This window comes from Nicotiana attenuata, unplaced genomic scaffold (assembly GCF_001879085.1).
Source record: "Nicotiana attenuata strain UT unplaced genomic scaffold, NIATTr2, whole genome shotgun sequence".
In the NCBI taxonomy this organism is placed as follows: Eukaryota; Viridiplantae; Streptophyta; class Magnoliopsida; order Solanales; family Solanaceae; genus Nicotiana; species Nicotiana attenuata.
The window spans coordinates 141945-153677 of NW_017671472.1; the positions used below are offsets into that span (position 1 = coordinate 141945).

The window sequence follows — 11733 nt, forward strand, 5'->3', positions numbered from 1 at the left end:
GTTGTGGTGTCTGCGAGTGCGGCACTTCTGCTCACCCCTTGAACGAGTTTGTCGAGTATGTTGTTTAGAGTACTTGTCAACCACGCCTCCATTAGTTTTTTCACTGTTGATGGCGCTTCCTCAGTTGTAGACATGGAGGCTCCCCTTCGCGTTAGCGGTTACACTTCCAGGAGGGGGAGGTGAGATGCTCCGCCTAGGCGTAGGACTCGGCGTCACATTCTCCTCGCCTTCTCTGTCAACCTCATTGATGGTGTTCAAGAGGTTGGCAGTGACGTCTACTACTGCTTTCAATCTCTCATCTCCGTTTCCTGTCATTGTTAGTTCGTGCAAACGAGAAAAAGACGGCTGTTGTCGTTTTTTTTTGATCTAGAAGAAACTAAAATTTTAACTAGAAAATCCCTACAGACGGCGCCAAATTGTTTGACCAAAAAGTGTTAAGCTTTTAGTTAAACTAATTAAGTATTGTGATAATGGGCAAATCCTAGTTAAACGTAATAAATTCTAGATCTAACACTAGGGTATATCAGTGATATGGGACCGTGTCCAAGAATAATAAATATCAAGTATATGTTCAATGATTATCAATGAATGTAGTAATAGAAGCATATAAATGTAGATAATGACAATAAATGTAATAAGAAGGAACTTATCACCCAAATGTTAGATGACTTGGATGATTCTCCTTCCTGACAACAACATAGGGTGATAGGTGACGAAGATAGACAAGGAATCTTTGGATTGTGAATGAACAACGTATATTGAACAATGTAATTAGTGAACAAGACAAGCTTTTGTATATTCTTTATAGTCAACCCTTTACAATGTGCTCTTATCGAAAAATCAAGATCCTCTTTTTGTTCTTATCTCTTCCTATTTATAGAGGATATTCCTGAGAAACCCTAAAAAAGTACAACTGAAAGAATAATCAATGGAATATTCCTTCTTTCTATTCTAAACTTATCCTACCGTTATTTTCATACACCCTTTGCTCGACCTCGACACTAACCTTTCTTAAGACGACTCCTCGCCCTTATGCCGTGGTAGGCTTAATCCTCGACCACGTACATTTGCAGCTATTAATTTTAGTCCAAATTTTGACCAATACACATGCTACCTTCTACCAGCAACAAGTACTAGATAACTTTATCCACCAATATTTAGACAAATGAGAAGAAATCACCTAGTATTTTTGTCTCCACTTAGATATGAACCCGATATTTCAGGTAGGGTTGTTCATTCGGATCGGATATCCGAAATCCGAACCGATCCATTTAATTTCGGATTTTGGATTTCGGATTTCGGATTGTGTTTATTAATTCGGATTTCGGATCGGATTCGGATTGGTACATTTTAATCCAATCCGATCCGAAATCCGAAATTATTAGGTAATGTATAAATACTACAATTTAATTTCGGATAGTCAGTAATTTCTTTACATCTTACTCCAAGTTATTACCTTTACAATTGCTAGATTTAGCTATATTGGCATACTCTCATAATTGCATAAACATGATTTTTTCTTAATGTATTGCCTCTTTTTACAAAGAAAATATAAATATTAGTTTGCAACTTTGAGGCATAATACCATCCGAAATCCGATCCGATCCAAACTTTAAAATCCGATCCAATCCTATATAATTCGGATCGGATTCGGATTGCATTTTCTAGAATCCGAAATCCGAAATGTGCTAAATCCGATCCATTCCGATCCGTGCACAGCCCTAATCTCAGGTTCTCAACCCACTTCATTGACCTTTTTGTGTATGTTATGGCTGCGAAAAATGCTGAGAGTTTTCATGGAGTTTCAGACCGTAAGTATGGAAAAGTTTTGTTTAAGGCCTTCTGATCAACGTTGTTTAAAAAACATGACTGCTGATTGCAGATTACATAAATATTTACTACTACTTTTTCAATTAATTGCAGAGCAAAGTTGTCATCAACTATGTTGATGGTTTAAAGTATTGGTATTCAGATTTGACATACATGCAACATAATTGAACTGATAATGCTCAAAACATAGCCTATGTTTTCTGCCTGCGTCAAACTATGTTCCCATAATGTGAAGGAGATGTAAACGTCCAGAACTATTTCCTTTCCGCATATACGTATGTACATGAATAATTTTTCAGCTTGCATCACAGAGACCAGTAGCTGGATCACAAAATCCATCTCGATCGAGCAACTGCTGAGGTGGAGCACTTAACAGCGGAGAAGATGGACTTCCATACGCATTTCGTCTGCTGTTTCCACAGCCTAGACTTTTTCTGGTGCTAACTCCTGTCACAGGGTTAGTCCCACTAGCATACTTGCACAGTGCCTACAAATAAGCATGAAATATTCAGAACAGAAGATACGGCACAAAAACAATAACATAACAAACTCCTGTTTAGAACAAGAAGATATAAGAGTTGGACACTTATGTGAAGCACATAAAGGAAAATGAATTGCTTCACAAATAGCACTTCTCCTGCCTTATTGACAGTTTTCCGTTCTTTGGTATCAACTATCAACAGAGATAAATCAGAAGGTTCTCAAATTCCACTTTCAATGGCTTATTTCTATCTGAGAGAAGCCCGGTTGAGGTTGATTAACTTTTTACAAAATTATACGTACAGTCAAAGATGCTCCTGTTGGGTAAAGCCAACATCTTGCCTATGGCAAGGCCCACAAGGGGTGACCCGGGTCGGAGTCATGATCGAACATGGCGCTTGCTTGGTGAGTTTGATTAAGAAATAAAGTTGTGCCCCTATTAGCTGTAGCTTTTGGCATGATGGTAAGTGCTTGATCCTAATAGCTCCACTTAGTAGATTTGCTGCATCTTACACTTTATAGCCATACAAAAGTATGATAAAATTTCAAAGTAAAATAGCTGACGTTAAGGGGGGAGTTAGAGGAGCGAAAAGGGTTCATCCGAACCCCTTTCGCCAAAAGATCATATTGTATATACAAGGTCAATTTAATTTTGTTTTTATCTATATATAGTATATATTGAACCTCCTTGGTGAAAATTCTGCCTCAACCTCTGACTAACGTAATTTATCCCCTGATGCCCTTGCTTATAAGATTTTAATTTGTCCTCTATTTGTTGAACTTCCTATGACTTGTCCACCTTATTTCATTTGTAGAACTATTACTAGTTCGGAATGAATATTATACAATCCTGCAACATGCTTTGCATGTTGTTTCAAGAATTTAACTCGCAAAATGTGGTTTCCTCCGTCCAGGAAACTTGAAAGTCTTAGATATTTGCAAATGCTGAAACAATCACACTAAGTACTAATGCACAGATTTTACCAGACTCTTATATTTTTCAGCGACTCTTATATTTATCGTTAGTACTAAATGGTGTGATAGTAGAACTAATTAAGACGCGAACTTCTCTGAGACCAATTACCTGTTTCTGAAGGAGATCAATAACAGCATCACTGAAATCAGCACCTTCAATGATAGCACCCCCGAGGTCGCTACGAGTCAGAACAGATCTAACAAGAACAGCATTAGTGAGATTAGCTTCATTAAGAACCTGCAAAAGAAAGAACAAAATTATCTTAACATTCTGAAATTGAAGTCACTTTACTAAAATCTATAGCAAGTGTAAAGTTTTCGACTTGGACTTAATTCATAGGCTACAATGTGCATACCATCCGATCCATCAATGTGTCACTCAAATCTGCGCCTGTAGATAACAAAGCAAACAGGAATTAGCTATATATATATATATATATATATATATATATATATGTGTGTTTCTAACTGTATTCAAAACCAGAAAATCAAAAAATGTTAGATTAAGAAAACAAAACAGAAAAATTCCGAACCCACAAATTTTTTGTGCGTCCTTAAGGAATTTAATCTCCTCACAATTGCAAGGCCGGCTCTAGCATAAAGCAGCTAAAGCAAAGGCCTTAGGCCCCACAATTATGAAGGCCCCATTTTTTAGAAGTTATGAATTAATTTGTCTGTAAAAACTTGAGCACTTCTAATGAAATAGTACAATTTTTTATAAGAAAATGGAAAAGAATTTTTGTTTAGTAATTCTTCCAAAGAATGAGTATTATTTTAGGGAATAGGAATAGTCCGTTGGCTACAAGAAAATAATTTTTGGAGATCTTTGTCATATGGAAAACGGGGCGGCCCGACCAATTTAGTGGCCTAAAGCCAAACTTTTATGAGGGGCCTTAACCTTTTTATTAATAAAAAATATTTTTTTTAGCTGAAGTCTATTTTTCTAACTTTTTTTAGATGCAACGTTATTATTAATTTTTATAATCAATTTCTCCTAGTAAGTCTTTCTCAATTGACAATATAGCTAATTCATTTAATATCTTTGAGACTTATTGATCTTAGGTAAGGTTTTATCAATTTTAATTTTGAAATACTTTATTTTGTTGAAACAACGGTAATAGAAGTTATAACATTATTCTACAAGTAATATAGGCATTTGGAAAATAATCAAATATTTTTATTTGATTGAGTATATCAATTAAATTGTTATTTTCTAATTGTACTATTTTTCTAATTTTTTTAATTCTAGAAAATAAATACAAGAACTATCAATATCGGGTTGATTATTATGATTTAAGGAACATTCAAGATGAAGGCAATATTTTTTTAAATTTCCATCATCTAGTGATCTCAGTTTTTATCGCTAAATAGAAAACCAAAAATATTTTCATATGCCTCTAATTATTCAAATCTATTTTAAAGTCTACTACTCTCTCCGGTCCATAATAAGTGACTTTTTGGCTTTTATTTTGGTCCAAAATAAGTGTCCTTTTATATATTCAAGAAGGAATTAACTTTATTTGTCCAAAATTTACCTTTATTTACATATCTCAATGTGTCAAGTTAACAATATATAAATTTTAATTAAGGATAATTCAGTCAAAATATATTTTTGTTCTAGGAGTTAGTATTTTCTTAATGGGCGCAACACAGGTTAAAAAGTCATTTGTTATGGACCAGAGGGAGTTAGTATAAAAAGTAATAACTCTAAAGGACTCTTCGAGAGATTTTGAGATTTCACTATTAACATTCTCTTCAAATTGTTTCTTCCTATATATTACACATTTCTTATGGAATTCGGGTTTGATACTAATTTCAAATGCAATTTCCTTGGCAGAAATCAAAGCAGTTGCAAATCCTTCGCCTCTATATTTCTTAAATAAAGAAATCAAACTTTTTCACTTCATATAATACTTTTTTAAAATTTATATATAGCCTATTAGTGTAAAAGAAAATGGGACCTCCACAAATGTGAGGCCTAAAGCAGTTGCTTTACCTGCTTTATGGACGGGCCGTCCCCGATGGAAAAGAATTTCTTTTTCTACTATTTTGACAAGTGACCCAAATTTTCACTTTGTTTACCTTTCACTTTCTCATCACATTAAAATGCATAATAAGAAAATTCTCTCTCTCTGCCAAAAACAAGAAGAGACGAGCCATTTGAATTTTTAACATCCTCTGTCAAAAACAGGGATTAAGAACCGATCAAGAACAAAATAAATTGAAATTCTTTTTCGTTTCTCTTCATATTTTCAAGTATTCAAGCAAGTATTTGAAGCAAAAAAATAACTTTTTGGCATCAACTTATCAACCTCTTGAATTTGGTTTTGTTAATGTAACTTTTTAAATATTATTTTTAATCTAAAAATTTGTTTTTTTTTTTTTTTTACTTTTTAAATTATTTATTTATTAGAATTTGAATATCAAGTCATTTTACACTTCAAAACAAATCTGAACAATTCAAAGTATATGAAATTTTCTTTTGCCTTCCTCTTTAGTGGTAAAAATTTGAGATCAATAAATAACGAAAACTATAAAAATTATTGCCTAAATTCTGGAAACATAATGGTCATTCTGAAATGGATAGTTTAGACATATTTTTCGAATTAAAAAAATAAAAATAAAATTAAAATTAATAAAATTGAATCAACAATATGTCAAGAAAGACCAAATTGATAACTATATCATCAACTAAAAAAATTAGTAGAATAAATTGATTAGGCCTCCGTCAGAGTTTGATTTTAGGCCACAAATATCGTTGGGCCACCCCTGCACAGTTGTCCAAGGTTTCGGATTAATTCCTCGCAGGATAGAATGGAATAACTATTCTGTGATAGCGGCATTTTAAATCACAGAACTTCGGCGAACTCAAATGGCGGAACAAATCACACAAAATGCTTATGTTTCAAATTTGAGTCCCAACAGGTGCAAATAATTCGGCGAATTTCCAAGTTCATAAATTATCAATCAATCATATCAATTGACTGAAGCCGAGACGACGGCGACACGAGCCTTGCTATCTTCTCAACTCTTTAAGAGCTAAAAGAAGTGCTTCCATATATAAGCACACGAATTTTCCTCTTCCTATCCAATGAGGGAACTTGTCCTTTCTAAAATGAACTAATTCAAAATTTCATTTCCCTCCAATTTTCCCCCACCATTTTCCATTCTCGTTTGTTTTTATTAACAAAATCCAACAATATATCTACGGTCTAAACCAGAGTTTTAACTTTGAATCAAAAACCGAATTAGCAATATATTCGGTAGATGTCTTCTACCGTTGTATATATTCCTACGTCTTTTAACACTATTGCACATAGTTTAGCAAAGTTTTATGTTTTCTTAGTACAAGGGCTATAAGCCTGAATGTGTGTTCGGCCTGACTCAATAGTTTTTTGTTCAAACCGTGTATTTGTATGAAAAAATTCATTAAATATGTATAAATACTAAATTTAGAACCCGATTAGTAATTGTTATAATCGTCGTTTTAAAATTCAGAACCTATAAAGTCGAAATCCCGACTCCGCCTCTGCATGGGAGACTATGTTCAAGTTGGCTTGTAAATAATGCTGTGAACTCCTTTGGACTAGAAATTCAAGATTAAGAGGGTATTTGGCTAAGCTTATAAGCTGGTTAAACTGGCTTATAAACACTTTTTGGCTTATCTACGCGTTTGGTAGAATTAAAAGTGCTTATAAGTTAAGTGTTTATAAGCCAAAAATAAGCCAAAAGTCATAAGTTGGTCTCCCCCAACTTATCAAATTTCAGCCTATAAGGAGTTTAAGTTTGACCAAAATATTTACTATTTTATCCCTAAAATACTACTTTTTAAAACAAAACTCTTCGTATACCCAGTTTTCAGCTGCATATTATTAATTTCAACACTTTTATCCAAACACGTAATTGCTTATTTTTTAAATCAGTTTCAGCACTTAAAAATGCTTTTTAGCACCTAATGCTTACCAGCTACTCTAAATCAGTTAAGCCAAACGGGCTCTAACAAGAAAATCGTAAGGGAAAGAGGTAACCTTTATTCAGTTGTTTGTGACAAAATTTTCTCTTTATTAATTTTCTTAACTCAACGACAACAACTAAGCCTCAACCAAGTTGAGGCCGTTATTATTTTCTTTATTTTTCCTTAATTTCTTAACTTACATACATGTTGCTTCACGAAAAATTTTATTTTGTGTCTCATACAACTTACACTAGTTGTATGAGGCAACTTTTTGTCTCACAGTTTTGTGGACCCAAAATTCTGTGGATCCAGAAGTGTAAGATTGGGGTCCACAATTTTGTGAGACAAAAAGAAGCCTCATACAACTAGTGTCAGTTGTATGAGACAGAAAATAAAACTTCTCGTTGCTTCACAATATAGATTTTAAACTTGAACTTAATCCTTTCTAACTTTCCTAATATTCTTTATTATATGAGAAACATAACAAATTTTTTTTTTTTTGGGGGGGGGGGAGGGGTGGAATTGGCACTATATAAGTAATTTTCAATACATTTATTTTACATTCGGATTAAACAAGTGTCAATTTGATTCTAACATACATCTGTTTTTCAATTGCCATTTATTATCAAAATCTGAATATTACAAAAAACGTACATTAATAGATTTCGAATAATGTGCAATTAAAACACACAAAAGCACTAAGGTTAAAATTATTAAAAGGTTCTGTGTGATTAAATATAGGTAAACTTAATAAATTGAAGCTTCCGTACAATCTGCACAAATAGTTCCAAAGTTAAATCCTAATCCAAAAAGGAAAAGTTCCTAATTTAAAACAGAAGGGTTTCTCCTTCTTATAAATCGTACCTCAAAAGATAAATTTGGATAAATACTTACACCTGATGCTGGTAAGTTTTTAGCATATATTATTTCACTGTTTCTGTTGTATAATATGATTTTATGAATTAATGATAAGTTTTTATCTTGATATTTCTGGTTGAAATTGGGATTGTTTAATTAAGATTTGCTTCAAGTTTCAGATATAAAATTCTGATTTTGGGCTGGCTACTGTAACTTTTTAGTTCATTTACAATTTTTCTGAATGTTTTTCTAGGGTTCCCGTTTCTTGATAGACCGTTCTTCCCTGGATTAAGCTAAAGTTTTGATCTTTCTGCTTTTCTTGTTATAGGATTTAACTTTTGTCTCTGAATTGGGTTTTCAAATGAGCAGTTGAGAAGGGAGAATTTAAAAGTAGTAGTACAAAATCCTTATGCTAAAATCTTCCCATCTTGTTCAATGCCCATGTTTAAGCGACCAAAGGTATTAGCGATACGTAGTTTTCCAGAAGGTTTTACGCGATTTGCTAAATGTGTTATACAGAAAACTGAGGAAGATATTGATAATGAAGTTGAAATTGAATCTATAGGGAACGAGTCGGATGCTGAGGTTGGGAAAAAGTTAGTGTTTGGTTTAAAGAATGTCATATCCTCTGGTGTTCAAGCTATGAATGTTGAGCCAATTGTTATTTCTAAACAAAAGGCATGTGCAGAATTAGGTATTCATATGCCAGAGGATCTGAAGGATGGTAAAAGAATTGCTCGAACCGAACCTATTGAGTGTGGAAGCACTGAGCATGTAGACTTGATTAAGGTTGTGGATACGCATAAGCAGAATGCTTGGGTGGACAATGGAGCTTATCTTCACCTGGTCGACAAGTTGAAATCGGGAGAATGTGATATGACCAAGCTAAAGAGGTGTAAGGTTTACGCAGTTCGTGATTTTCCAAAGGATTTTAAGAATTTTGAGGATGTTGACCAGAAATCCCAAGAGGATTATGTGCGGGAATCTGGTGATCATAAATCTAAAGAGGATCATGTTAAGGAAACAAATGATGACTCTGATAAACATTTGAAGGTTGATTTTCGAAGTCAAGAAAATTTAGTGGATCCTTTTGTAGATGCTAGATCATGTGAAGAAGAATTTGAGGAACAGGAGTCTGTTGTGCCAATTGATCTAGAGGAAGTAATACAATCGGATGTAGATTTGGAGTTGCATGAGGCTTTCGAGGATGAAGAAACCATCGGCCAGTTTGAATGCGGGGAGCATGATAATAACAGTTGTGGGTCTCCAAAAAGACGTAAAGTGTATGCAACTCGTGATTTTCCAGATGCATTTAAGATCTTAAAATCGCATAAGGAGGCATCGGGGAAAAATCAGGATCACCGAGTAGCTGACAAATTGGCAGGGAATATTGAAGCAACCTGTGATTCGCAATATGATGTGCAATGCATGAATAAAAATGTTATGCAGGATCCAATGGCTACACTAAGATGTCCCAGCACGACAAGCAAATCCTACCAATCAGATATTAAATCTCATCAAAACAAAGGCAAAAGCAAAGGCAAAGGCAAAGGCGTAGCTCCAAAAAGAAAACAGAGTGAAGAATCAGCGCCAATAAATGTTGTTCTGGCATTGATGGCTCCTACTAAATGTCAACGTAGACCTGGGCAAATTTATTCTAGAACAAAAGCTACAGCAAAGAATGCGTAATCTTGGCTCAGTTTTCTGATGGAATGGAAGTGGCATGCTAAAAGCAGCTAAAGGTAATTCATTAGCATCTCAGTTGCTACTTTGCTTAGTTCTATCTTGTATATTAGATGTTTTTGCTATGGAAAAAAGTACCTGAGAAGTTCGCTTTATAGGCAACTGCTTTCTCAAGATATGCACCATTGAATGTTGAACCACTGAAATCTGATTCCCTCATATCAGCAGATGTGAAATTGGCTCTTCTGTATCAGCAAGTCCAATTGAAAATGAATACTAGTCTGCACCGAGAAAACTTCTTGTTCTTGTAGTTCTTGTTGAATGACTTTACAATTACAGTCTGGTTTCAAAGTTGCAAGCACAAAGTACTGGTTCTGTAAAAAAATTCACTCCCCCCTACCCGCTCCAACAATACAGGGAAAAATATATATTATACTCCCTCCATTCCAACTTATATGACACTCTTTCACATCAAATCAGTTTAACTATTCAACTTATAAACGTTCTTGTTGTGTTCCTTATCAGTATGACTTTTTACACCTTTAGGGGTCATTTGGTACGATGGATAAGGAAAAATAATTCTAGATAAACATTTAGTACCGCCTTATCCTTTGTTTAGTTACTAATCCTGGATAATTTATCCCAGGACTGGGATAACTTTACCTGGCAGAGGGTGGAAGAATAATCCCAGGATAAAGCAATAAAATTGACAATCCCAGGATTACTACAACATTACCAAACAGTCAATAAATAATACTAGGATAACTAACCCCGGTATACTAATCCCACAATCACTAATCCTAGCATAACTTGTCTTCAAACCAAACGACCCCTTATTATTTTAAGCCATTACTAATAATATAGGAGCAATATTAAGTCAAATAAACATCTTATGCTATATCCAATAAGCCTTATCATAAAAAATGAAATGCAGGGAGTATTATTTTTCATTCTATAGGCAGCTTATCTGTAACTAAAAGAAGTATCATCCCACAGGCAGAGGAAAGATTACCTGAAGTTCTCATTTGTATGAACTGTTTTTCTGCAAATTAACAAGAAAAAACAAAAGAACTATTTCAGGCCCAAAAAATTAAAAGCTTGAAAGAATGAAGAAATCTTGAAGAAAAAGAACTAACTTGAGGTCAGCAGAACCAAATTGAGCAGCTGAACCAATACCAAATTCACCTCTAGTTTCTGCCTCAAACTTATTTAAGTCAGCCATAGCAGTCATGTTTGAGCTAAATGTAATCACTGCAGCTGCTAATGCAGTAGAAACAATGGCTTTCCACTTCTTTACTTCTGTATTGTTTGACCTTTCTACTTGACAGACAATCTTGAATGATTTTTGAGGAGGTTGCAGGGGATTAAGAGCTCCATAACAAGAACAAGAGGAGGAGGAGGAGGAGGAGGAGGAAATATTGATGGATTTTAGGGGAAGTAATGAGATGGAATTAAGTGCCATTTTGATGTATTCTATGCTTAGTTTCTGTCAATGATAATAGTTGAGAACATAGGATTAAGTGAAGGAAGTCGATGGATGGATTTTTTTTCTTCTTTTGTTCACTTCTTTGAACCATATCTCTTTGGACAAGTAGGATTGGTTTTGTAAGTGTACACGTACTCTCTTCTATATTATTTTTACATTTCTATTTTTGGAGAAATAGTTATAGCAGTGAGTCCAGTGACAGGTGGCGATTAATGTTACACAAATTTTAAGCATAAATGAAGTTAAATTGGATTTCCCTCTTGAGGATATCTAATTTATTAAGTAGTATACTATTTTAATGATGAGTAAATTTAAGAAAAAATGTTGATTTCTACAAGATAAAAAGCCGAGACATGAAATGAGAAAATCTTATCCATACATTTACTATTTAATTATGGTTAAGTGATATGTATTTTCACTTTACTTTTTAACTGCTGAGGTTATATTTATTAATTTAATATAAACA

The 11733-nt window shown here is 33.9% G+C and overlaps 2 protein-coding genes across 5 annotated transcripts; one reads left to right on the plus strand and one right to left on the minus strand.

The window, feature by feature from the left end:
* Positions 1 to 1852: 1852 nt before the first annotated feature.
* LOC109208503 (thylakoid lumenal protein TL20.3, chloroplastic) lies at positions 1853 to 11353 on the minus strand. The gene is made up of 6 exons (XM_019371628.1): positions 10918 to 11353; positions 10794 to 10823; positions 9920 to 10026; positions 3642 to 3676; positions 3395 to 3523; positions 1853 to 2317 (listed from the first exon to the last, which is right to left on the minus strand). Exons 1-6 carry the CDS (start codon positions 11241 to 11243, stop codon positions 2126 to 2128), a joined length of 819 nt encoding a protein of 272 aa, XP_019227173.1. The 5' UTR covers positions 11244 to 11353; the 3' UTR covers positions 1853 to 2125.
* LOC109208502 lies at positions 7551 to 9913 on the plus strand. 4 transcript variants are annotated; one of them, XM_019371624.1, is made up of 2 exons: positions 7551 to 8557; positions 8664 to 9913. In XM_019371624.1, the coding sequence occupies exon 2, from the start codon at positions 8741 to 8743 to the stop codon at positions 9785 to 9787; it is 1047 nt and encodes a 348-aa protein (XP_019227169.1). In that variant the 5' UTR covers positions 7551 to 8557; positions 8664 to 8740; the 3' UTR covers positions 9788 to 9913. The 4 variants fall into 4 exon arrangements, with proteins under 4 accessions (XP_019227169.1, XP_019227167.1, XP_019227168.1 ...); XM_019371622.1 differs by having other exon boundaries at positions 7551 to 8145; positions 8427 to 9913; XM_019371623.1 differs by having other exon boundaries at positions 7551 to 8145; positions 8618 to 9913.
* Positions 11354 to 11733: the final 380 nt, after the last annotated feature.